Source organism: Amaranthus tricolor, chromosome 17 (assembly GCF_026212465.1).
Source record: "Amaranthus tricolor cultivar Red isolate AtriRed21 chromosome 17, ASM2621246v1, whole genome shotgun sequence".
Taxonomy (NCBI): Eukaryota; Viridiplantae; Streptophyta; class Magnoliopsida; order Caryophyllales; family Amaranthaceae; genus Amaranthus; species Amaranthus tricolor.
The window spans coordinates 7,172,425-7,198,936 of record NC_080063.1 but is presented as its reverse complement, the minus strand read 5'-3'; the positions used below and the strand labels follow the sequence as shown (position 1 = coordinate 7,198,936).

Below are 26,512 nucleotides of genomic sequence, written 5' to 3'. Positions count from 1 at the left end.
ATCAAAAGTTCTCTAGCCTATTTGATGTATTGTTTTCAATTATTATCAATATCAATATACTTTAAGCACCAAGAATTCCTCACTTCTTTTGCATCTGCTTTGCAATAGTTGATTGCTTGCTTAGCAACTTGGCTTTAGCAATGTCAAAAAAAAAAAAAAAAAAAAAAAGACCTTGTTTGTTAATAGGTTTTCTAGTCGGTTATTCGTTGACTTTTAACTTTTAGCTAATTGATTAGTCAAATAGGCAAAAAAAATTATGTCTTTTTATTGTCAAATAAAAAAACAGAACTATAAAGAGAAAACAAAATACTAAATGTTAAAATCTTAGTCTATGAACTTGCATTTACAAACCAATGTTGCTTCCCCGTCCCCCAAATACATGATAGAAAGACAAGTTTACTAAAACAGTACAATTGACATTTGAGGTGGACTGAGGACAACGGTGAACATATGATAGCATATAATCCATTTGAGTGAGGATGAGTACGATTGACATAAAACCAAGACGGAGATCATACATCATTTCTCATAATAGCTCCTCCATAGACCGCAAAAGGTTAAAATTGGTTCAAACAGGTGAAAGCGAAGCCATATAAGACCCAACAGAAAACTTCAAGCCCTTCAAACATGCAGAACTCAAGCTAGGAGTAACCACAGCGGTTGACATACCAAATGTTAAAGGATGTGCATCTCCTTCTGAATCTCCGCAAGTTTCGTCAGTGTTGAAATTTTGACTGACCGCTGCTTCAAGAGCAGCATTCAATCCCATGGAGTTAGGGTCTGTTACAAAGCTGCATCAATCCAGACAAGTCATTCAACACATTTCAAGTATACTTCATTTGCAAATTTCAACATTTGTAGCTCTAAATTAGAAAAGGAGAGAAAAGCACACACCTTGCCTCAAAACTGCTCCTAGTAGAGCTGATCGCCGAGCACATGGAGCAAATTATCCAGGGCGGCAGATACATGTCATTTACTTCAATGCTGTAGCAGGTATCACTCTTTGAATTCTCGACTGACTCCCCAACTTTGGTAAACAGTCCTTTTGACTGCAAGCCCTCAACTTTTCTGATTTCCTTGCACCTCACCTGCAAAACCAGATTTCTCATGGTTACGTAATACACCAACCGGATAACTGAAATGATTTGGAGACACAGTTTGCAACAGACTAAGGGAATGTTTAGTAGCTGTTTTTGAAGGGTTGGAAATGAAATAATAGGAGAATCCATTCCCTAATTTGTTTTTTTTAATGTGTGGGTAATGTTTCGATTTCTTTGCTTGCCATAAGTGATTCTGTAACAGATCAGCCCCGACCCGTTACCAAAACCAATCAGTGAACGCAAGATGTGAGCAATTCGAGCCTGCTCTTGACTCCCAAGGACTGTGCCTTGTTCTTATTATCCAAAAAACTAACTAAACATTACAAGGCTGGCTCTATATGTAGCCTAAGCCCTAACAAACAACTAAAAATAACAATATTCTAACTAACATACAAAGACTAATTAATAGTGAAATATCGATAATGCCCTTGGACACTTTGACCCAATTCATCACATATTCTTTTACATTGTTACAACAATGACATGGGAGGTAATAAATAAACAAGTGAACCTCATCTCCTCTATCACCATTACCACACCCTTACCCCTCTTTATACCAAACAATTAATAACAATAATACTTAACAATGCCATTACCCCTCTATGAGGATTCTCTTTACATTTCATTTACACTTCTCATACCAAACAGCTCCTAAAAGGAATAATTATAACTTCACATTAATGACATTTGTTTCCATTTCCTTCACTTGTACGGATGCTACGAATTTAGCAAACATTTTTTGGAACATAAACTGATTACTCACTTGCTGTGACAAACCTTATTGTTAAAATGAAGAGAAGAAACTAGTTCCAGTATCGCATTTAGAAAAACAACTGTCAATTTCAGCAAAAATATTAAACTAATTTGAATGAAAAACAGTGTCACATATATAACCTGAATACTAGAAGAGAGGACTTTCCTTGGTGCTACAGCAAATTTTGCAACATTCATAAAAAAGATAAATCAGTGAAGTTACAAATAAAATGTAGTTCACCTGTGGGGAAGAAATTGCAGCATTAAGGAAAGGTATGGGAGCACACAGCACAGGTACATCCATACTGCTCAATGTAGTCAACAATGATCTGTAAAAGCAAGCTAACTAAAGTGACAAACTGGAAGAAACGTCAACTTTTATCAAAACAGTTGCAACTTCATGTACCTGTAATTTAGCAGAAAATCGTATAGGCCATGAACACTATAATTACCATTGAAGGCTAACAAAGACTTTGGACTGTTATCCACATCAGGCGTTGAACTAAAACGTTTAGCCTGCATTGGTTGATTGCAACAACAGATTGGAAAGTAAAAATCAGCAACATTTTAGGAAGAGCAGCAATACGATAAATTAAAAACTGGAAACATCTTCCCATCAACTTTTTCTATCTCATCCAAACACTATTCTCAATCTTTTGACCCTGATAAGCAACTTCACTGCTACTCCTAACGAACAATTAAACGTATGTACAATAAATTCTCTTTGCTTTTTACTATAGTAAAATAATAATGCAACGAATGGAACCTGTCCTAAATTATGCTTCTCAATCTCAGAGAGCTCAACCAAATCCTCTCTACTAATCTGCTCCACTTCAGAACATAATGGCATAGAGAAACTGATATCCTGTTGACACAAAGGAAAGAAAATGTTTAGAGAATAATTTCAAGATCAAACACGAACAAGCTACACATGGCCAAAATGGGATGGAAAGCATTAAACAAAATTAGATGCTCACAATTTAAATCCAAAATAAAGATCATCATATTAGCTATATTATAACAACAATTGCATAGAAGACATTATGATTATAACATTCTTTGCTTGCACTTAGATTTATATTTTTAGTTTTTGATATATGATTAAAAAACTTTCAAATGTTATCATGCTTTTTAGAGCATATATACAACCTTTACAACAAAACAATAACAAACCAATACCACCCGATAGTACATAACTAAAATAGATTGATACGGAGGTTTAGAACAACAGACAAATTGCAAGCATCTAACAAACATATGGAGAAAAGAGTTTGTAGAAGTTAAAGAAATGAATCAACAAGTTGAGCTTAACTTACGTGCTCCTTCAACAAGGATCTTAAACCTCTTGTAGATCGAGAAATATATGCATTGCACATGCGCTTAACTTTCCCCACATCATCATGAGCAGTGAAGATTACAACAAACTGTGAAGTGCAAACTGGTAGCAGTTTTGCAAAATTAAAGATCAGAAGATAGAACTCTGAACAAAACAATCATTATATTGCAGGCAAATACAACGTTCTCAAACTAAAATGTACAAAATCGCAAACCGAATAAACATTTAAACAAGTTGCAATATGGCTACCCCCACAATTACCACATTCGCAAGCCACCATCTTGATGAAAAATTTGAAATACTAAACCCATAAGGCAATACTCCCACCACCATAAACAAGTTTTAATATTTTTACAATAATAAAAAAAAGAAAAAAGAAAAAATTTTGATAACAAATCCAACAAAAAAGCATGAAACAAAGAATGAAATAGATGTAGAATCAAAAGAATATACCATTTCTTGACCAAGTTTAACAGCAGAATCCATGTGAGAATGTCTATTTTTGAAGAACAAGAAGATGGAGGAAGGATTTTTTTGGGGTTTTTTCTCTCTAAAATTTTTTGGGAGGATGCAATTGTAATTGGTCAAGGAAATGTAGGTGGTGGGGAAGAGAGTTAGGGTTGCGTGGGGTTAAGGAGACCATGCTGGGGTGGGGATGAGGAGGCCTTCAGCGAGGTTGGGTGGGGCTGTGGTGTCGGTGGAGAGCTAGGATGGGTGGTGAAAAGTTGGTAAGGGTTTTTTTATTTTCCTTTTTTTTACATTTTACCTACATTTGTAGGTTACCTACAAGTTAAAGAATGCTAGAGAAAAATACCCCTTGAAGGTTGTATTATTCATGATTTGATATTAATGTAGAGAAAAAGATAAAAGGTTGTATTATTCACGGTAATTTTTCCTTCTTTTTTACTTAAAATGAATTGGCTATACTATGTCTGAACAAAGCACAACATTGTTGAACTAAATTAAGTTTCGACACAACAGCACTCACTTTTATTGAATCTTTCTTAAGATTGAAAAGAATACAGCCTTCATTCCTTAACTAAAGGTACTATGGGTTCTATGACACATGAGTCACATATGTACAATTACAGGCTCTCTTTTTGTTGGTTTTGCTCTCTCAAATCATGCACACTCCAATGACTCTATAGTAATCCCTTTCTTCTCAACACATAAAACTATATTCCTCAAAGCCAAATCCACAGACCACCTGTTCCACCTCCGATTCACTCAAAAAAAACAAAAATACCTCCTAAAATTGAAACAATCTAAATACATAAACAAAAAATAACCAAGACTTAGTGGGAGTGTAAACTTAGTTTTAGAACATATCAAAATGAGAAAAGAGTGATAACATCATTCTTCACGTTCTAAATCTAATCAAAAGACAAAAATGGATCACTAAACTAAAAAGATACTAGCAACGCGAGAACTATTAATTTGATGCTTACCATAGAAAAAATTGCACCCACTATTTCTTAGCATGTAGTAGAGGCTTCTAAAAGAGTCCTCCCAAGCTAGTTGGCGTTTACCTAAAAAATCTATTTCGGCTGCAAATAAAATTACATTATCAATTACCACTTGAAAATTAAACAATAAGGCAACGTGTATGAGAACCTTTTGTAAAGAGATGATATTTCAGAATGTTAGAAATCACCTATACATGACTACTCGTCAATTTAGGTGGCTTACCTCCACCAGAAGATGAGCTCAACACTGATATTACAGAAGCAGGCAATGATGACTGAGGGTATACCCAAGACCGAAAATTGTAAGAATCTGAAGAAGCTGGAGTGTTTGAGACTAAGCTACTATTTGCATTGCCGGAGATTCCAAATTTGAAAGGGGTCAATCCAATAAAAGTGTCACCCATAAGTAACTTGTGGAACCTGAGATTACAATTTTTGTGACAATTAAATATGTACCAAAATAAGAATTTTGATAGAGAATCCCTTGCTAAAACTAAAACTTAGGCACAAGCACACAACTAGCTATATCGATCACATAACAATCCCATTAATGATAAAAACCAAGCTTATGAGAAACTTGAGAGCTGTATGAGGAAGATGTTCAAGTGAGAACTATCCTTATATGAGAACCGTAAGAACCAATGTGCCTGACAAAATAGTGTTAATTTTTTTACTAAAAAGGTGTTACTTTTAGGTAAAAAAAAGTGTTACTTTTTCTTAAAAGAATTGAAACTTTGAGGCAAAAAAGTATTAATTTCAGGAAAAAAAAAAAATTTCTAAACGAAACTGACAAAAAAGTGTTACTTTTTACATAAAAGATGTTACATTTTGAAAAAAAGTTACTCTGTTCAATTCACAATCAACACAATCAATACACAATCCATAATTTCTAATCACACTTCAAACCCTAAATCATAAATATGTTCAATTACATCCATCAAACACTTACCCACAAAAGGATTCAATAAAATTAACACATAATCAACCCAAAACTCATAAACTTGGTAGATTCTAATTAAAAAAACAAGAAATCAATCATTTAGGGAAGTTATGGCTCACTAAGGTGAAGTAACAGGAAGGGTGAAGAGGGAAGGAGTTGGTATGGTGGTGTGGTGACACAGGTGTAGCCCTAAGAAACCGGTGGTGGTGTTGGGCCAGCATGTGCCGGTAATACCACCACGAATGTGACTGCTACTGCTTGGGGGACTCACAGCTGCTACAGGGGGAGAACGAAGGCTTGTCTGCTGGTGGAGGGGAGAGAAACGTGGCCTGTGCTGCTGGTGATGACCATGGTAGAGACGCAGCTGCTGGCTTTGTTCCGTGAGGGAGGGGAAAGAGAGAAGAGGGAAGAGAGGATGGAGTGAGCCATGAGTTTTGAGGCAAGGGTATCTCATTTTAAACCCTAATCCCTCCTTTTTTTTATTTGTTTGCTGATTTATTTATTTTTTTATTTATCTAGATTTATTTTCTTGCGAGGCCCAACTAAGATACTGACTTTCATGTGCTCACATTTTAATAAAATAATAATTTGGATTCAAGCCTCTTTATTTTAGAAATCGTAACTATATATATATATACATATATATATATATATATATATATATATATATATATATATGTACAAACACACATATATATACATACATACATACATACATACATATACATACATACATACATACATACATACATACATACATAAATATATATATATAAGCACACACACACATATATATACACACACATACATATATATATACACACACACATATATAAATAAACATATATATACACAAACACACACCAAATACGAGCACATGACAAATGAACTATATAGGAGTCAAAGAAATAAACAAAGGTTCATAGTTGTGATAGACTATATGCATGATGAGAAGGGCAATCAATTTCTAGGGGACACTATATGCATGGTAGTTCATTGCAAAAAGTTCCGCTTGATGACTAAGGGTATATTCAAGACCGAAAACTATAGAATCTAATGAAGTTGAAGTGTTAGGGGCTAAGCTAATATTTTCTTTTCATAAATGACCTTGGATAAAAAGAATACATAATGTTCTTCAAAAAGAAAATCAATTCCCTTACCAGTCCAAAGGTGACGAGGATACTATACGCATAGTAGTTTTTAAGGTAAAATCAAGAGGAGCTTTCATCCCAGGAATATGTAATTCCGAACAAAAGTTGCTAAAAGTTGATTTTACATCTCCAGACTTTCCAATCGAGCTTTGTGGAGAACATGAACCAGATTGCTCATGAGCAGCTAATCCTTTCAATGCTTTATCCTATAGCATTAAAGAAGTTAAAACACACATAAATAACACTCAAATTGTAATATGCCAAAAGCACATTAAATCATAACAATACCACATCAACTGTGCCCGGCTTTGTTAATTTGTTGCCACCAAATGAAAGCTCATGTACACTAAGAAATGTGCTTTTGTTGCCTTTCTCACATTGTCGCAGAACAGAGTCCGTGGCTTTTACAACCGATACAGATTTACTGCCAAAATATCCAGGATACAACATAAAACTAGCAGCCAATACAAGATATATGTGTGTGAGTGCATATATATATGTGTGTTGTGTATGTAATTATATGTGTGTGTGTATATATATACATAAATATACGTACATATATGTATATATAGCTGTGTGTATATGTATATGTATATATATGTGTGTGTGTGTTTGAGTGTATATGTATACCTTTGTATTCCATTTATATAATATTTCTAATTCAAAAGACTAAATTGACATCCACAAAAATACTCCAAAATTCAAGAAACTCATACCTATTAAGTACTTGGCGATTCTTGGGAGTCAAATGTGAGGGGAAACAACTATTTAAGCCGCTCTTTTCCTGAATGACTTGATTTTCCTGGAAACAGTTATCAGGTTACATAATAATTTAATGATAGTTTGTAGTCCTAAAGTTGATGCATGCAATTGTCCACATGTTGAATAACATTACTCATAATCAAACAATTGTACTCGATCCTAGTTCTAAAATTTATTCTACATATAAACGATTAAGCAATCACCTTAGAACTTGATTTCCCAACGAGCACAGTAAACCTACTAGTAGGTTTTCTAGCAGGATAAACTTCATCTAAACGCTTGTCTACATATCTTGTATTCTTCAAGCTTTGTGGTTTACTAGTTGAAGTACCCACATTGTCATTTCTAAGATAAGGTATCACAATGTCAGCATCAAATCTTGGCAACAACAATGCTCAAAGAAGATAAGAACAGGAAAATAAGAAAGCAACAAAAACAAACAAAAACTAAAAGAGAAACTCAAAGAAAAGGATGAAGCATACTCTAAGGGAGCATCAGATTCTAATAAAATCCCAATTGTAGTTCTTCTCTTTAATTGCTCTCCCTGTCAAAAAAAAAAAAAAAAAGAAAAACATGGATCAATATCAGTTGTTCATGCACATCAAAAAAATCAATGGATCAATCTAATTTATAACACCTAATATCAACCTCGAAAACTTATATACCATTCAGCGTGAGCTTTACTTTTCCTTGGGTGGAAATTCCTATTAGACATTTTACTATCAATCACACCATAACCATGTGACATAATATCAAACACTAGAATTGTGGACCAAACGAACCTCGTTGCTTGTAATTCTTTTACAGTAACACATTTAGTACTTAAAAGAACACTTCTATATAATCTTGGACCAAAAGAAGTTCAATGTTTGTAGTTCATTTACAGTAACACATTTAGTATTCGACAAGAACCAAAAAAGTTATGGTGTGGCACTGTTTTGGTTGATGTAGCTGAACCAAATATTGGGACTAAGATTTTACCATTATTGTTACTATTATTCCTATTTTTATCATATCAACTTCATCCATTATTAAAACGTTTAAGGTTCATATTTAGCAAAAATAACCAAAACAACAATAGAAATAGTGAGAGGAAAACATAAATTAGGAATTGAAAAGCGTACCCTCAATTCAGAAGGGGTCTTTCTCTTAGAAACAGGACGACCATTCATAGAAGTACCACAATAAGGAAGCGAATCCGAAGGCAAAGAACCCGGTGGTGCAGCAACTTTGGCCATACTAAATTTACAGCAGTCTTTCCCACTCACTGCAATAAACGAAGCAACATACAATTTTAAAAATTTTTAAAAAAAATTATAAAAAAAAAAAAATCGATTGCTAAACTAAAGTAAACTCCAAATGATTCAAATCAAGAACAATTTGAAGATCTAAAAAGAAAAAGGAACACAATAGCTAGAGTTAAAATACCTGAGTGGATTATAAATTATCAGAAGAATTAGGGTTGGACTAAATGGGGGAATTTCATTACAGCGAAATGAATTCGCCCTAATTGAGGGGAGAGAATAAATTGAAATGGGCGGAAACTGGAAAGTGGGAAAGGTTGAGGAAGTAAATGTAATTTTATTTGAATTGTAATTTCATTTGTTTCACTCCCGCCTACTTTTCTATATCTCACTCGGATCTGGACTTGGGGGATGTTTGTTTAAGAGGCTATTGGGTTGACTCGTTGAGATTTAGATTAAATAAAGTAAAAACATTTTATGTCTTTGTTACATTAAATTTTAGAATGAAAAAAAAAATAATTAAAAATAGTTATAAAGTTATCAATTTAACCTTATTTATATCTTTATCCCTTTTATTTCATTAATGATAAATGTATCATTTTCTTACGAATTCAAGTCTCTTAAGTGTAACAATGTCCTCCTATCCGACATTAAAAGGTGCACTAATTATTAATTGAGACCGTCTCACTATAAAACGACCTTAATTGGGTTAGGTCCAAATCTTTTAAAAAGAAAGTTGCTACCCTATACATTCAAATTTCATTGTTTATTTATGTTTTTTATTAACGGGCTACTTGTAAGGGCTCATCTCACGGTAAGACGATCTCATACAAGACTTGTTTTTCTTAAAGCGTTATCCCAAGTCTCATTTCAAGTCTCACATATAAGTCTCATAACTCTCATTCTTATCTATCAAACATTCCCTTATTAAATCAACGACGAACAATTATTTAATAAAAATAGATAGATAGATAGATAGATTAGAATGTCTAATTTTACAACTCGTCTTACATGAGATTGTCTCACCATAAGAGGGCTCATATAATTAGCTAATTTCTTTAATTTATCACTTTAACACATTAAATATACATCGGTCAACCCAATAGAGATCTCTCACCATGAGATTGTTTCATTTGAAAATTTTATTTCATTCTAAGTGTTTGTTTAAGTTAACTTAATTAATTAATTAATGTTGCTGATCTTTGTGTTTAGATGTCAAACATTGATATCGATGAAGAGAGGTATCACTGTGATTACAAAAATTGAATATATATGATCTACTTTGATCTAAGTCGTTTTGCTGCATGTCTATTGTTCCACGGTGAATTATTAGGTTGTAGTTAGCAAAATATGGCAAAGATAACATTATTGAGTTCAATAAAGATAAAGAAAAGTTTCGAACTGAGTTGGTTAGCTTAAAAAAGCCACTGGATTAAGTCCTGACTACTTATATGAGGGAAGAAATGAAGAGGATCACGAGGAAATTAAAGTAATGTCAAATCGTGTATTATGTTTTATTAAGGAATAAGATGTTTTTTAGTATGGTTTTATTTTAAGAACGATTCTCGTAGTTTGAAATTTTTATGAATATTAATATGTATCGTGATTTTGATAGCATTTTTTCTATATATAATTCCCAAACTTTTAAATGTGATTTGAGTTGGGAATAGGAATTTAATTATCAAATTTTCAAAAATTCCATGTTTGATGAGTGGAAATGAGAACAAAATTAGAGATTGGGAATGGGAATTTTTACCATGAATTCCTAAAGTTTCATTACCAAGGGGGCAAATATTAGTGTAACACCCCTGAATTTCCAACTCTTTAAATAAAACCAAAATCGTGAAGGATAGAAGGAAATTCGAGTGTTACATAAAAAGGAAAAGAATTTTAATAAATATTAAAGATTAACTTTAAAAGGTGAGTGGAGATTTCGGCAGCACCTCCACTAAAATTGAGGCATAAGATAACACAATTAAGATGGTCCAAGGTCTCAATGCCTTTCAAAATATGTCACGACGAAATGAATCATCGTCGACTCCTCAAGTCATCAACTCTAACACGGATCGTGGTTCCATTGTTAACGCATCGGCTTTAACGGATACAAAAGAACTATTCTTGCGATCATACATCCAGAAACTACGCGGCAGACTATAACTTTACAAGGAATCACATGGCTCCAAAAAAGTAATTATACAACCCAAAACTTAACAAATAATATTAGAGCTACAAAGTCAGACTGATTGTATAGTAATTGCTATAATCGTACTCCACTCTTTTCCCAATGCCAGGCAAAAGAAGCTCTTATACCTGTTATGTCAAGCTATGATCCTCCTGCTGCTCAACATAATGACCATAGTCGAATGTATCATAGCAGGAACATCATAGAAGGTCATGAACAAACAACAACAAACACATACACGTCAGTAATCAATGAACTTATAACAATTAGAATCATAGAACTAGGGAATAGACGACGACATAGCACAACAATACAAATCTACTCATCTGACTAAACACTTATATTTACCCATGGTTTCTCTTCAACTAGTAATCCCTCCAAGTATATTCAAAGGTAGTGGATCTCTTCTCTATTCATGGCATAGTGAGACGGCCAAGGGCGTTATCAGCCACCCGGCGCCCATGGCAAATTATGAGCTCATACCCCCTCCAGCTGACCTCTCGAGTCCTAACTTCGGGAAAACTAACTCGTTGGGGTACCAATCCAGTGACAAGGCCACCATATTGGGGTTTGCAAGGCCCACATGAAAACACCTCGGTCAAGGGGTGGTATCGGCCACCCGGCGCCCAATGACAAAAGTATGCTCATACCCCCCTTACGGTGATGCCGTCGGATCTCACCTAGGGGACTACTAAATCAACCGGACATAATCCAGTTGAGTCACGCCAACTGATCATAATCAAGGCTCAATAACTAGGGAATCACTTCGATACCATACACAACCATAGTGTGTTCTTTGCTATTTAGAAATTTGTTCTTATAGTCTCCTAATGCTTTCATTTTACTTATCTAAACCACTATTATGACTATTCGATAGCATAGTTTACTTTCTAGCGCTCTATATAATTCTAATACGATGCATATAATCAAAAATATTGATAATACCTTGAAAGGATGAATATGATAATTAATTATTGAGTGTACTACTTGTAAGCGTCATTGCACGACCAAAAGTTACAAAAGTCACCCAATTAAGGTTCTACTTTCCTCTTATGTACTGGGAACCTATAAAAGTTAGGAATAAAACTAACAAGTTTCCTTAACTACTTTGTCATACCAACTAAATGCCCAAGTAACCACTATCATCCATTCAACATGAGTTTTTGATTACTATAGGGCGCGCACAACTCATTCAATACAAGTCAAAATTATTAACTCAACACAACATAAGTCTTTTCACCAAGTTAAAAGTAAAAGTATATGTGAATCGTTCCTTTTATCAATTAATTTTGAGTATATCGGTTCGCGTTACCCAAAAATAACTAATCACAACTAACCCTTATAATTTTAACATAACACTAATATAACGATAACGGAAAATCTTAGAGTTATCGAATCGCGATATCATTTGTTACATTCTCCAAAGCTAGAAAGAACTATAATCAAAACAACACGACAAATAACTTTAGCTATCATCGACGATAAGTTGACACTGTGCTCTTGGCTTTACTAAAATTATGCATTTATAACTTCAATGACTATCTACTAAGAGCATTTGTAATTCACAACAATCAAATAATAATTTATTTATTTTTATCTAGATTTATTTTCTTTTGAGGCCCAACTAAGAAACTCACTTTCATGTGCTCACTCATTATAATAAAATAATAATTTGGATTCAAAGCTCTTTATTTTAGAAATCGTAACTACATTTTAGAAATCATAACTATATATATATATATATATATATATATATATATATATATATATATATATATATATATATATATATATATATGTATATATATACACACGTTAACGTTTAAATTTGTATATGAAGGAGATTTATTAAAACTAATTAAAAAAAATAGTTTAATATAATTATAAAATCTCTAAGTCATTAAAATATTAAATAATTACGTCGTTAAAATCTTGGGGTATTACAATTAAAGGGTGGTAGAGTTGTTCATGGACGGGCATTTTTAATGCCACTAATTATTAAACTAAAAATATAAATAAGTGACATTTTTTAATGCCACTAAATAAGCCAATGTCGCAAAAGTGAAATTTATTGTAGTGTGCGAGTATAGTCTCACCGACCAAGTAGCGTTTCGACTATCTCAATTAACAATAGCTTTATTTGCCATTTGCAAGCCAACCGGGAAAAACACGAACAAGGTTGGTTCAACAGTTTTTTTTAAAAAAACCCTAATAATTTATCGATAAAAATATCATTCGATATCTACAACAGAGTAACAATCGAACAAATACATAACAATTTTAATCAAACAAATATTTTTATTGAAAAAGTCACGATCATTATAAAGCAGGTCTAACACTGAAGTTTTTCCTCTATCACATCGTTGTTTGATACAGCCTTCTTAAAGAGAGTAATTTCATCTGGTGTGGCTTTGAAATAAAGATAGGTTTGATATTATTGACCGTAATAGCGAAATTGACACTCGTGATGACATCATATACCTTTTTACCATTCGAATTGATAATAAGATTTTAAACTCTCACTATAAAAGACTTTAAAACTCAAATATATAGATTATAGGTAGATCAAGTCTAATAAATATAGGTTAGTTTTTTTTTTAGAGAAGAAAGAAAGATAGAGAAGACAGGGTAAATTGTTCACTCCTACAGTTTAATTTAAAAATGTATTAATTTTTAATTTGCTCTTTTTCCCATATATTCGATTTGTGAAGATTTACATAAGAGAATGTAAAATGGGAGCTTAGTGGATAGTGGTAGTCCTAATACATGGGGACTGAACCAAAAGAGCCACAATTTTTACTAAGTGGAATTCAAAGCTCAAGTACTTATCACACACGCATTCAACTTATATAATTAGTGATGGGACCATAAATTACTACATTCACAATTACATCATGTCATCACATATATAATTTACCAATAGAATTCATCCATTATGCACCAATATATTTTTAGTATTCACATACAATTAAAACCAGAATAAAAATACATAATAATTTTAAGAATTGTAGGGTCTAAAACCAACAATCAAATTAAAGGAAAAATAATATAAACTAAGGTGGTGTTGGTAAAATAATTTGTTCGACAAACTTAGCTTATTTAAATACAAATAGATAGCTGAGTCATGAGTAATCAAACCATATAATTATAATATTTGATAAATTAGCTAGTTCAATCAACTTATCGTTATAAATAAATCAATTTACAATAATTTGTTCTCACAAGCATGTTCAAAATCAGTCAATCAAATAATCAGTCAATAAAATCAACTATCAAATGAGCCACTCCAATAGCTATTAACTACCAATCGTTTGCCAAGCACCTGCAACCCAATGTTAAACTAATAATTTAGACATCTTAATTTTAAAAACTCTATACAGTCAAACACCTTATACATGCCTAAATTCACATCACATATAGGCAATGTTTGGTTCATGGCTTTTTGCTTAGCTTTTTGGTTGGCTTTTGGCTTGTTGATTGGTCAAACAGTTAAAAAAGTGTATGGTAAATGGTAAATTAAGCCAACTAAAAAGCTGACTTTTAAGCCAAAATAAAAAAGCTACTTCGATTAGTTTTTTGTTGACTTTTAGCGTATTGACTCATTTTTTCTCTAATAAACAACTAATAACTAATACTTAATTTATTAAACATTTCTATAAACAATTGACTTTTTCAGCTACCTTAAAAGCCAATAAAAACAACCAATATTTCCCCTGATCAAACAAACCAACTAAAAAAGTCAACAATCAAGAATCAACATTGAATAACCAATCCCAAACATCCCATATGAAAAAAAAATAGAAACTAGATCCATCACAGACTCATTAGCCTATAAATAACCCCTTTATGAAGCCATAAACTTGCACACAAACTAAACTCGTTTATTTATCTATTCACATATCTCATCAAATCAAACCAATAAAAAAATAGAAGAAAGAGTGAAGAAGAGAGAAAGAGAGAAATCAAAGATGGGATCCCTAGGAGAACTTGTAGAAGACTGTTTTGGAGTTGTGCGGTTATACAGTGATGGATCAGTCTATAGGGCAAATGAGTGTGATATTGATTTTGGGCATTATAATTATAACATGAATACAGAAGAAATGGTTGAAAAAGGATGTTTAGTTGAATGGGAAGATTGTATATTTGATGAGCAACATCAACTATATTTACGTGTGTTTAAACCTTGTTTTAACAACAAAAATATCACCAAAAACAATAAATTGCCGGTTGTTTATTACATTCATGGAGGAGGCTTTTGCCTTGGGTCTCGAACATGGCCTAATTGTCATAACTATTGTCTTCGCCTTGCTTCTCAGCTTCAAGCCCTTGTTATTGCACCTGATTACAGGTTTGTTACTTCTTTACTTTTCTCCTCATTAAATCACTTATTTAAACACGTACTATTAGTCTACTTCATTAATAATTATTTAAGATGGTAAGTAATAGTCAAGGATATATATTATATCATCATTATCATACCCAATATATCCCGTTTATAGGAATTATGAGTAGAATCTGAGGAGGAAAGGAAGACGGCAACCCATACCCGTCAAGATATATTGAGGCCACAAGATATGTTGTATACTCTAATACATCCCCTCACAAAAGTCTTTTGAGCTAGAAGTATAGATGTAATACAGACCTTCTTAGTATTTTCTGCAAAAATATTTCACCTTAAATGAGGGGAGGCTGAGATTTGAACATATAATCGCTTGTCATACTAGCTCTGATACCATATTAAGGAATCAATTCAATCAAAAGTTTAAACTGCTGATTGAGGCCCTAAAACATGCTATTAACAAAAATTATTTTAAGACCATAAAAAATGATAACTTTAGGGTTATAATTCACTTTTAGATCGTAAGTGATCACTTTAAGGTTATAAATAGCCAAAATGTTACATTCAATCAGCTCAATAGATCGGAGTAAATCGCACCATGAGACCGTTTTATTTGGGAGTTTTCGATAAAAACAATAAAGTGCGCTCTCTGTTCCTACCAAATTTACCCTACAAACATCCGGGGGAAAAACTAAGAAAAGTGACGGGGTAAATTGCTATTTTATAATAAAATAGAAAATATATATAAATGTGATAAAAATGTAAATTAAATGTATGGATAGACTAACAAAAGTGGACAAATTCATGTTTACTTGTTTTATGTTCGTGTTTTTTGAATGGGTTACTCCATTTTTCCTTGCTTGTTGTAGTGTCAAATTTTAGAAAATTAATTACATCTCAATGTGTGACTTAATTGTGAAACTCATTTTACTACTTTCTCCTGTGTTTTTTTCCTTTTTACTAGCATATTTTAATACTTCTAGTCATATTTGATTAAGAATTTCAATCAATTTACATGAAAGAATATTTTAACGTTGTTTTGATATATATTTTTCAAATATTGACTTTTATGATTTTTAGTTTTTCACACATAAATTTATTTAACTTTTATATTTATGTTGAAATATGCAAAAACATTGAATGAGATAAACAAAAGAGAACTGAGGAAGAATAAATTTACTCACCACCTAAAATACTCTACACCCTTGATTTTAATATATTTGGGTCATTCAATAGATTTTGTTGTACCTTTATTTTGGCCTCGATCCCACATTCACTTTTCTTATCGCATTTACAAAATACAAACTCATCGATGATCTCTTTATCTTATCAGTATAATTTCTACATTAATTAATTTATTTTTATTCTTAATTTTCAACTAGAAATAACAAAGTAGCAAAAGCATTAGAGGGAGTAAAAAACTAAGCTTGACTACATTTGGAATGAGTCAATAATATGATTTAATTTGGGCCTTAATGAAAGTTTTTAATTTTTATGGTGATGGTAAAGAATTTCTTTTAAGCTAGATATTCATTGCAATATAAGTGTGTGAAGTTTATACAATTTATCATGTTCATACATTTCATATCGAATGGAGTTTAGTAGATTAGGGTTTTGAATGAGTTTGAGTTTGAATCTGAATCTGAAGAATCTAAATCTAAACTTATACTCAAACTCATTTAAATTTTTAGATCTAAAATCAGACTTAAAACCGCTAGGTTTTAAAAAATCAAACTTAAACCAAAAATAAGTACGAGTCTAATAAACTCTTAGATTCATAACCATTCCAAAAATGAAAAGAGTAATATATTTTTGCGCAACTAAAACTTTATGCAAGTTGCCTAACCAATTGGTGTTCACCGTAGATTGTTTTCAAATTATAGCTAGTGCGTACTATTTACGGTCCGTTAGATAATCAGAATTAAATGGTGAGAATGGTAATGACAAGTTCGTGTAATTTTAGTAGGAATATCTCTTGACAAATTAGATGATCATGCTTAATCTTCTTCAACAATCTTATTTTCTTCACAAAATTCATTCCAATACATTACCACTTGCGCATGTGGTATTAGGTGGTAATGAAAAATTATGAACTGAAATTTTATTTTATGATCAAACTTTCATAATCATGAGAATGATATGATAAGTCTCATCAATATATACACTACAAATCATTCTCATTACCATCAATTAGTACCATTAACCAAAGAGATCGTTATTAAACTACTACTCCATGATTATCCAAACAAAATTTGACACAAGAACACCAAAGAAGTATAAAATCAAATACTCTTTTTCTTAGTCATAAAAGACAAATTTTCTTGGTGTTAAAAAAGCATTTTAGATGTGCATTATAATTTAGAATGTAGTCATTTTCTGTTTTATCACTCAGGAGATATTACTTATCTTTTGGGATCGTACATGGAATGAAAGACTTTACAATTGGTCCACCAAATATTTTAGAATAGATAATTATATATATATATATATATATATATATATATATATATATATGTATATATATATATTATAAGAGTATTTATCATTTTAATATTATAAAATAATTTTGAATAGTAAAAAATTATATTTAGGCTAAAAAACTTTACTTCGATGTTATAATATTTTATAATTCTTATATCAGACATTATAAATTTATAAGAGCAATCAACTTAAAAATACATGTCAAGACTCAAGACGTATGTTTGAATCACATAATGGTCTCTCCTAACCTCATGTAACTTCACATATATTACAAAATTATTTTAGAATCTGACGTAAATAAAAAGTGTACATAAGTTACTAATTAATTTTTCTATAAGAATAAATTGCGAAATAAAGCCTTAAGTTTAGCACTTTGCGAATTACAATTTTAATGTTTATTTTTTGTGAATTAAAGCCACCAAAGTATTAAATTTTACAGGTTCAGATCAAAAACACAAAACTCCGACCACTTAACCTAAAACTGCGACTACCAAAATGGTCGGAATTCTGTGTTTTAGCCTGAACCTGTAAACTTTGATACTTTAGTGACTATAATTTGCAAAAAATAAACATTTAGACTATAAATTATAATTCGCAATTAATTTAATTTTTTTTAACATTTTGGTAAGCAGGTTGGCACCAGAACACAGGCTTCCAGCAGCAATAGAAGATGGAATAAATGCAGTAAAATGGTTACAATCACAGGCAAAGTTAAAACAAATAGTTAACATTAACAACCATTATAGTAATCATCAAAATCCTTCCAAATTGTTGCTTCAAGACAATGCTGTAGACTTCGAAAAGGTTTATATTATAGGTGACTCTTCTGGTGGGAATATAGCTCATCATTTGGCTGTCTGTTTCGGATACGGGTCTCCGGATCTTTCTCCCATTCGGATATGTGGGTATGTGCTTTTAGGTCCCTTTTTTGGCGGATCTCTTAGGACCAAATCTGAAGCTGAAGGTCCTCCTGAACCTATTCTTACCTTGGACTCTCTTGATAGGTAATTTTTAAGTACACCACTATTTGTTATATTTGACTTTTTACGTAATTTAATATGTTATTTTATTTGTTTATATATTAAAATGTATACATCTAAAAATTATTAAAATTTAAAATTCTAAAAATATGCAATTAGACGATTTAAAACAAAATTATGCTTGACTATTTTTTTTCTTATCCATTAACCGTCATATATAAAATAAATTTGAATAATGAATAAGACTAATAGCATAGTAAGTATTACACCGTAATTCAATATGAAATTTTTTTTGGATCAGAGGAGTATTGTTTTCACTTGACTAGACCATGTTTTAGGTTAGCACAAAAGTTTAACACAAATTATTATATGAGGTGATTTTACCGTGATGTATGCCCAATGTATAGGTTAAATAATCTAACTAATAGATTATAAATTATTAATATATGAGCATTTTATTTTGTAGTCATCTCCATATCAAGAGACGATGTCTCACTAAAATAACTTAAAATTTATTTTTTTTTTCTTAGAATAGAGTTTCTAACATTATGTCCCAATGGCTTAAATAAGAAATAACTTAAGATTAATCTAATGATGATCTTGTCAAAGTCAAACTTCTAAAATTAGATGAGTACACCACTAGCAATCTTAAATATTTTTTAAATTTATTTATATAATCATCTACATTAATTGTTGCTATTAGAAGAGATAACCCTCTATCATGATAAGTTTATAATATTTGTATTTTGAATAATATTTAAATTACTTTCTTATATTTTTTTTGGATACATTTTTATTAAACAAACAAAAAAATCATTTAGAGATTGAACAAATGTTGTCGTTATCACAACTTTTTAGCATAAAGCGATAAACTCAACTTCGATTCCAAAATAAAATTAAAGTTTATCGTTTTTCTTAGCAAACGTCATGAACAGTTGTGTCACTACCATTGTTTAATATTGGCATGACCCATGAGAAGCACTAACAAGCAAAATCACATGAAAATTTCCCTTCTCATTTGATATTCAATCTAGTCAAGATTTTTTTAATTATTTCTTTCCATCTGCTATACTTATTATATTTGACTTTTTATGAAATTTAATATATTATTTTAATTATTTACATATTAAATTATATATATTTAAAAATTATGTAAAGTAATTATTATGAAAGTATTAAATTAAATGATTCAAACAAAATTTCATTTGACTATATATTTCTAACACATTAGTTGTACTATTATAAAATAAGCTTAAACGATGAGTAGTGCTAATAATCGTAATGTAACAATGTAACAAGTATTTAAGAAGGATGAAGTATAAGGTAGGCTATGCGAAGTAATAATTAAGTGAATTTTATCCTAAAACCTTATTGAAAATTGTGATACTTACTTCAACTACGATAAGATCCGATTTCCAAACTATTGAAGATTAACTTGTTCATTTATTACTTCCTCAATCTTTATTTTTAATTATGTTTTTAACTTATAAATTAAGAATAAAAAAGAGTCGTCATCATCATCATTATCATACCTAATATATCCCACCTATAGAAACTATGGTAAGGGTATGGGGAGGGAAGGACGACGGCAGCTCATACCCATAAAGGAGAGCGCGGCCAAAGAGTCCCTCAACTCGAGAAAGAATAAGAGAAGTTTCTGCAATGGCTAGGGCCGAGTCATGTTGAAGGTAACTCCGCAGGCTTGCATTGTATCGCCCAAGTGTGACCCTTAAACATAAAAACAATGCAAATATATACAATAAAGTAAAAATAACAATTAAAAAACAATAATAAGAATAATAGAACGAGTAAAAGCCATAAAACAAGAACACTGACTAGTAAGTGAAGAGGAAATCAGTAGTCTAAAGCATGGATAAGGCGCCTCCAGTTACCCCTATCCCGGGTCAGGTCCACAGAGAGATGTAACTCATGCAAGTCAACTTTTATTTGCTCATCCCAAGTTCTCCTAAGTCTTCCTCGAGCCCTCTTACCCTCTACTATGATGCTTTCTATCCTCCTTATTGGGGCGTCGAAAGTCTTTTTCTGCATATGTCCAAATCATCTCAATCTATTTTCGCGCATTTTTGCAGAAATAGGAGTAACCCCTAATTTGTCCCTAAACTCTTGGTTCCTAGTTTAAAATAAGAGTATATATTAAAATTAGTTAATAATATATCAGTGCTAAAAAATAAATCAAAATTTATAATGAATTGGAGGGTTATATCAATTTAAGTAAAAGAAATTTCACTCGTTAATTATTTATAATGGGAAAGAAAAGGGTCAAATTCAAAATAATTTCTCAATACCAATATGTGAACCACAATTTTTAAGAAAAGTATAGTCTAAATTATTAAAATTTAAGGTGAAAATTATTGTGAAATTCTCGAATCCAAATATGTGAACCTTGCAGCATAGAACATGTTTGACGTAACAGTTTAAATAATTTAGTTTGTAGAAAGAAGCTAAGACGCTACATATAAAAATAAGTAATTTAAGTCGTTTAGTGGTATAAATAGTTATTTTCAGAGCATTACAACATGTATCATTCCAGAATTAAAAGTAGTAGTAAGATATTCTTTTCAAAATACATTTCAACAATTACCATAATCACTTCTTTAATCAAACTATTTTAATTTAGGCAACTACATACCACAAATTATTTAAATCTATCGGCACAATTATCTTGCAACACGCCAATAGTAATATTAATGAAAATAAAATGGAAAACTTGGTATAAATTTAATATACTTCTATTTTATTAGATCAATCATTAAAAAATATATTTTCATCTAAATTAAGAGTGGAACTTGATGGTTTTGAAATATGTTAAATTGATAAAAATAAATCACTAATTCTATCATTTGTTGAACATGACCTAGCAATAGTAGCTTTGGGATCACTACCAATTACCAAATACAAATAGAGATATACTCTTTGTCACTATCTCAACTTTTTAGCAAAGTCTATATTGATTACTCCATTCTTAAAATTCATGTTTCGATTTGTCACCGACGTTATACACGGTTTTTTGTTTATCTGAAAGGACAACTTCTACTTTTTTTTTTATTACACGCGGATATAAATGTCCGCTTTGTCATAATCAAATTTAACATTTTATAAAAATTATTCACTGTAATTAAGAAAAATATAATTTTTTAAATAGTAAATATATTATTTAATTGAATAATAAATTTAATTTAATAATAAATTTAATTTCAAAAAATGATGATCATAAGCACTAAAAAATTACTATTATTATAAAGTTAGTGGAAAAAAATGAAGACTACAACCATTAATAATATTTAAATAAAGTTAGTGGAAAAAAATTATAAACAATAATAAAAATGTTAAAATGCTATTAGTGGAAAATATGTGAGACTTTAAACATTATTAAAATATTAAAATTAGTATGAATAAGGTTAATTATGTCTAATATTTATGGCATAAATAAAAATATTTTTTATGTAAATAATAAATATAATAATATAAAATAGTAAATGAGAACAAAACTCAATTTGCCGAGACAATACATGTTCAACGCTTTGAAACATTTTTAATATGAGGATGACTCAGGAGAGACGTGAAGAAGCATGCCAATTACCATCGACCTTTCCCTTTCTTATCCAAAATATAAAAATGTAAACCATCGATTTGTTATAAATAATGCTAATAATTATAACAATGATGACAATAATATCATCGAAATTTGGCAACATAAAATTATATTTTAAATTTGAAATAGTCTTTTTTTTTTTATAGACTTGTATTATAATTAGATACTTTGTTCATTTTATTAAACTTATTTTGTTTTATTTTTTTATGTAAATTAACGTGTTATTTGATTATTTATATCTTAAGTTATGTATAACAAAAAGGTAAACTATTGTGATTTAGGTGAAGTCCAAGCTTAATTTAGAAAGTAGTGTAATATTTTATGATAGACCATAATAAGACTTATTAAGGATAACCTTTGAGATAAGGATTCAATTTTCACCGCCTACAAAACACGTTAATTCCCTTCCCCTCTTGTACGCAGAGATTTAGTATCATATCCTTAATAAAAAAGACTATAGCAATTGAAATATTAGAGTATAGGAGAAATTCTAAAAGATAATTTAATATTTGCTGGATTCACTAAAAACAAATTGAACCATTTTTTATTTTGAGATAAACCCACCTATTTGATATAATCGTTGAAAATAAATCCAACTATTGTTTATTCTTCAAATTTTGACTTACAAAGAAGCTATTAAAATAGTTATAAACAATAGCTCAGTTTATGTTTAGCGAATAAACTAAATAGGTGATTTTATATAGAAAAATATTATATGAATTTATTTTCAGTGGCTCAAAGAAAAATTGATTTGTTATCGAAAAATTACTCCTAAAGTATATTGTATTGTTTTAGTTAAATAATAAATTCATTTGTTTCTCTTATTAGGTTTTGGAGATTATCTCTACCAAAAGGGGAAGATAGAGACCATCCAATAGCAAACCCGTTTGGACCTTATAGTCCAAATTTAGAAAGGGTGTCACTTGATCGAATGCTAATAATTGTGGGTGAAAAAGAGATACTGAAAGATAGAGTTAAGGAGTATGCAAAGAACATGAAAGGGCTTGGCAAAGACATTACTTATATTGAATTTGAAGGTCAATACCATGGGTTTTACGCACATAACCCTTGCTCTAATGCCTCAAACCAACTTTCCCAACTCATCAAACAATTCATGTCATGCTAGCAACCTTAAGCAATTGTTAGTTTCTTTTCTATGATAATTGTCATTCTTAATTTTTCATATGCTTTGTGAAACATGATTAATGATTACTCTCTTTGTCTCTTTAAATTTACAATTGAAAGGGATATTTTCGCTCATAACATGTTAATTAGTTTTAGAAGCAAACTCAAAGAAATGAAAAAGTATATATATATATATATATATTTTAAATGATGTTTAATTTGGATAATGATTGGTGATGATTGCGGAAATATTGAATGATTATTAGTGTAATAATTATTATCTATATAGTTATTAATATTTAGTGGCGAATTAGTATAAAATGAAAAAACCAAAAAAAATATATATGGACTATATGTTGCAGTTCAAGGAGACTGCAGCATATAGTCTCTTATATGTTGCGGTTTTGAACTGCAACATATAATATTGTGTCATATGCTGCTATCACAAGTACTGCGGGTCAAAATCACAGCATATAACGGAGATAAAATTGCAACAAATAAGCTCTTTTCCACTAGTGATAGTTTGTAAATCGAAAATAAATATCAAATTTAAATGGTAGATTATAAAATATTTTAAATTTTGTTAATGGGGTGATCTTAAAAAAAATGGTTGGGAGCATTGAAGTGAGTGGTTTGAAGAAACCAAAAATTTAGGGTTTCTTTGGTTTATAACAAGCAAGAGGTAGGAAAAGAGAACTTGCACATCAAAATCCATACCCATCCTCTTTATATTCTTCAACACGTCATTTCATTTCTATCCTTAAAGTTATATCTTAGTTTACATTATAGTACTACATTTTCTCATTAGCTTAGATTGCAGATGCATCTTTTTCATTCTTAGTAGAGCTGTTCATGGGAGAGCTACTCGCCATGCTTAACCCACCCGACTCAAGAAACGGGCAGAATTAAACAATATTTTTTAAAAAAAATTAAAATTTAAATGGATAATACTTGCCTGCTAAGAAAAATTTAGTAAATACACCCACATCAAAAGGGTTGTTCCATTTTCACAAGCTGAACCCTTGCTTTCACTTAGGGACGGTCATGGGGCGGGTCTGGCCAGACCCGGACCCGAACCCTTTTATTTTTTATGGATCCAAACCCAGATCCGGACCCTAAGGGTCCAAAATTTTCAGACCTAGACCCGGACCCTACGGATCTGACGGGTCTAGGGTCCTTAATGGGTCTAATACAAAGCCTCTTTGATTTGTCAAAATTGAACCTTTTGCGAGTCTTTTTGTATTTTTGTAAGCAACTTATTATCATATTACAAACACTTGTTCGAGTCCATAAAATTCAAATACAAAATAATTACTAAAACGTAAAAACACTTGTCTAAATATATAATTAAAAATCAAATATAAAAGACTAAATATGAAACATACTTTATATTCCATAACATTACAAATTCCAATCAATTTTGATCAATCTTCTTCAACTTCATCAAGATCCTAAAGGAAATATCAAACAATTATAAGTTAGTTTTTCAATAAAGAAAAAGTAAATCAAAATAAATTCATCAAAGTTAAAGCGTACTAGTTAAATCGCATCTATTTGTTGTTCTTCATCAACATCCGAATCATCAATTACTGTGGAGAAAGAAAAATTAGGGTTACTGGCTTTAGGCTTTAGGCAAAGACGGTTTTTCATTATATTAGAATTAAGAAATCAGAAATTTAAAATATAAAATTTAAAAGTTTAGGGTCCGGGTCTTCACCTTAGGACCTGGACCCGAACCCGTCAGATTTTTTTTGGATCCAGACCCGGATCCGGATCCGATGAGTCTCAAAAATTAAGACCCAGACCCTTAAAAAAGGGGCGGGTCCAACAGGGTCCTGGACCCATGACCATCCCTACTTTTACTTCTCATTCTTCAATTTTTTTTTGTTTAAAGACTCCATTTCACCTCAGTCATTTCGATTAAGAGCGCAGGAAGCCCGAATAATAAACCCATAAATGAATTCAAATAATTAAACTGTTGGAGTTTTTTAGTGTGACTTTGAGTGCACCAATGGTGTATGATGAGGTTGATGGTGTGTGGAAGAGTATGTGTGTGTATGATGATGATAGAGAGGTGTTTAGAGGGATGCTCGACTAGAATACATTGTTGCTCGATTGAGTAAACCAGCTCGACCATTCCAGTAGCCTACTGATCTGCCGGTCGACCAGGTTCATGCTCCGCTTGACTAGCCTTCATATGGCTCGACCAGTCAAGCGAAGAACAACATGGGACTGTTCTGTTTCGCGATAAAAGGTTACGACCAATCTTTAGGGTTGGGCCCTTTCCTCCTTTACTCCCATATGCACACAAGTATACATAGAAGTCCCAACACTCACTTGTAAAGTACTTCTCAATCTTAGCCAAACACAAACCCTTTCTCTTTCTTTTCTCTTCTCCAAGTATAATACTTCTTTGTAAGAGTTCTTGAGAACTCAATTGTTTCCTCACATAATACAAGCAAGCTAACCATCATTGAGGATGTAGCCTACATTGGGGTGAACCTCGTAAATCTTGTGTCTTTGTTTTTGCTTTGTTTGTTATTGTTTCTCATTGCTGATTATTGAAGTGTTTGTTTCATTGCATTGAACACCCTTACCATTGGTTTTGGGTGATTCTTAGGAATAAAAATTGAAACTTTAGACCTTGGTGTGCTTTCTATTTCATAAACAAGCAGAAATTAAAAGGAAAAAGAATAGAAAATTCATTCAATCGACATTAATTGAGGAAGAAACTTCAATGAAGATGATGTTGACAATTTGGAGAAGGAGAAGAGTTTTAAATTACTTTCTTTGGGTTTTTTTTTTTAACTTGGCAATTGGAAACATAATTGGGAGTTGGGTTAGTGATTAACTATGGGTAGTTTTTTTTTTTTAAAAAAAACTCAGCCAAAGATAAAAAGGTAAGTCAAAGGTAAATTAAAGGGTTTAGGAGGTCATCTTTTGGGTATGTGGTCGGATTCGAAGTGGTTGTATCGTTTTCATGTTTATAAATTTAAAAGCTTTTGTTCGCAAAAAAAAAAAGTTCAAACCGATTACTTGT

At 31.3% G+C, this 26,512-nt stretch overlaps 2 protein-coding genes across 2 annotated transcripts; one reads left to right on the top strand and one right to left on the bottom strand.

Moving 5' to 3' along the window:
- Window positions 1–241: 241 nt before the first annotated feature.
- LOC130804470 (uncharacterized) lies at window positions 242–9,176 on the bottom strand. The gene is made up of 15 exons (XM_057668911.1): window positions 8,937–9,176; window positions 8,633–8,775; window positions 7,991–8,052; window positions 7,712–7,853; window positions 7,463–7,548; window positions 7,035–7,170; window positions 6,756–6,952; window positions 4,879–5,075; window positions 4,638–4,736; window positions 3,170–3,291; window positions 2,620–2,718; window positions 2,260–2,369; window positions 2,095–2,182; window positions 895–1,088; window positions 242–791 (listed from the first exon to the last, which is right to left on the bottom strand). The coding sequence occupies exons 2-15, from the start codon at window positions 8,744–8,746 to the stop codon at window positions 569–571; spliced, it is 1,869 nt and encodes a 622-aa protein (XP_057524894.1). The 5' UTR covers window positions 8,747–8,775; window positions 8,937–9,176; the 3' UTR covers window positions 242–568.
- A 5,621-nt stretch (window positions 9,177–14,797) lies between these two features.
- LOC130804469 (probable carboxylesterase 15) lies at window positions 14,798–23,644 on the top strand. Its single transcript, XM_057668910.1, has 3 exons — window positions 14,798–15,282; window positions 18,387–18,758; window positions 23,176–23,644. Exons 1-3 carry the CDS (start codon window positions 14,903–14,905, stop codon window positions 23,471–23,473), a joined length of 1,050 nt encoding a protein of 349 aa, XP_057524893.1. The 5' UTR covers window positions 14,798–14,902; the 3' UTR covers window positions 23,474–23,644.
- The last annotated feature ends 2,868 nt before the right edge of the window (window positions 23,645–26,512 follow it).

Bases quoted from the DNA above. Each gene is read 5' to 3' on its own strand.
- LOC130804470 (XM_057668911.1), bottom strand. From the start codon at position 8,746: ATGGCCAAAGTTGCTGCACCACCGGGTTCTTTGCCTTCGGATTCGCTT. The intron at 7,549-7,711 runs GTGATTGCTTAA...AACTGTTTCCAG, and splicing joins TTGGGAAATCAAGTTCTAAG to GAAAATCAAGTCATTCAGGA. The intron at 6,953-7,034 runs GTATTGTTATGA...TTAATGCTATAG, and splicing joins AGCCGGGCACAGTTGATGTG to GATAAAGCATTGAAAGGATT.
- LOC130804469 (XM_057668910.1), top strand. From the start codon at position 14,903: ATGGGATCCCTAGGAGAACTTGTAGAAGACTGTTTTGGAGTTGTGCGG. The intron at 15,283-18,386 runs GTTTGTTACTTC...TTTGGTAAGCAG, and splicing joins GTTATTGCACCTGATTACAG to GTTGGCACCAGAACACAGGC. The intron at 18,759-23,175 runs GTAATTTTTAAG...TTCTCTTATTAG, and splicing joins ACCTTGGACTCTCTTGATAG to GTTTTGGAGATTATCTCTAC.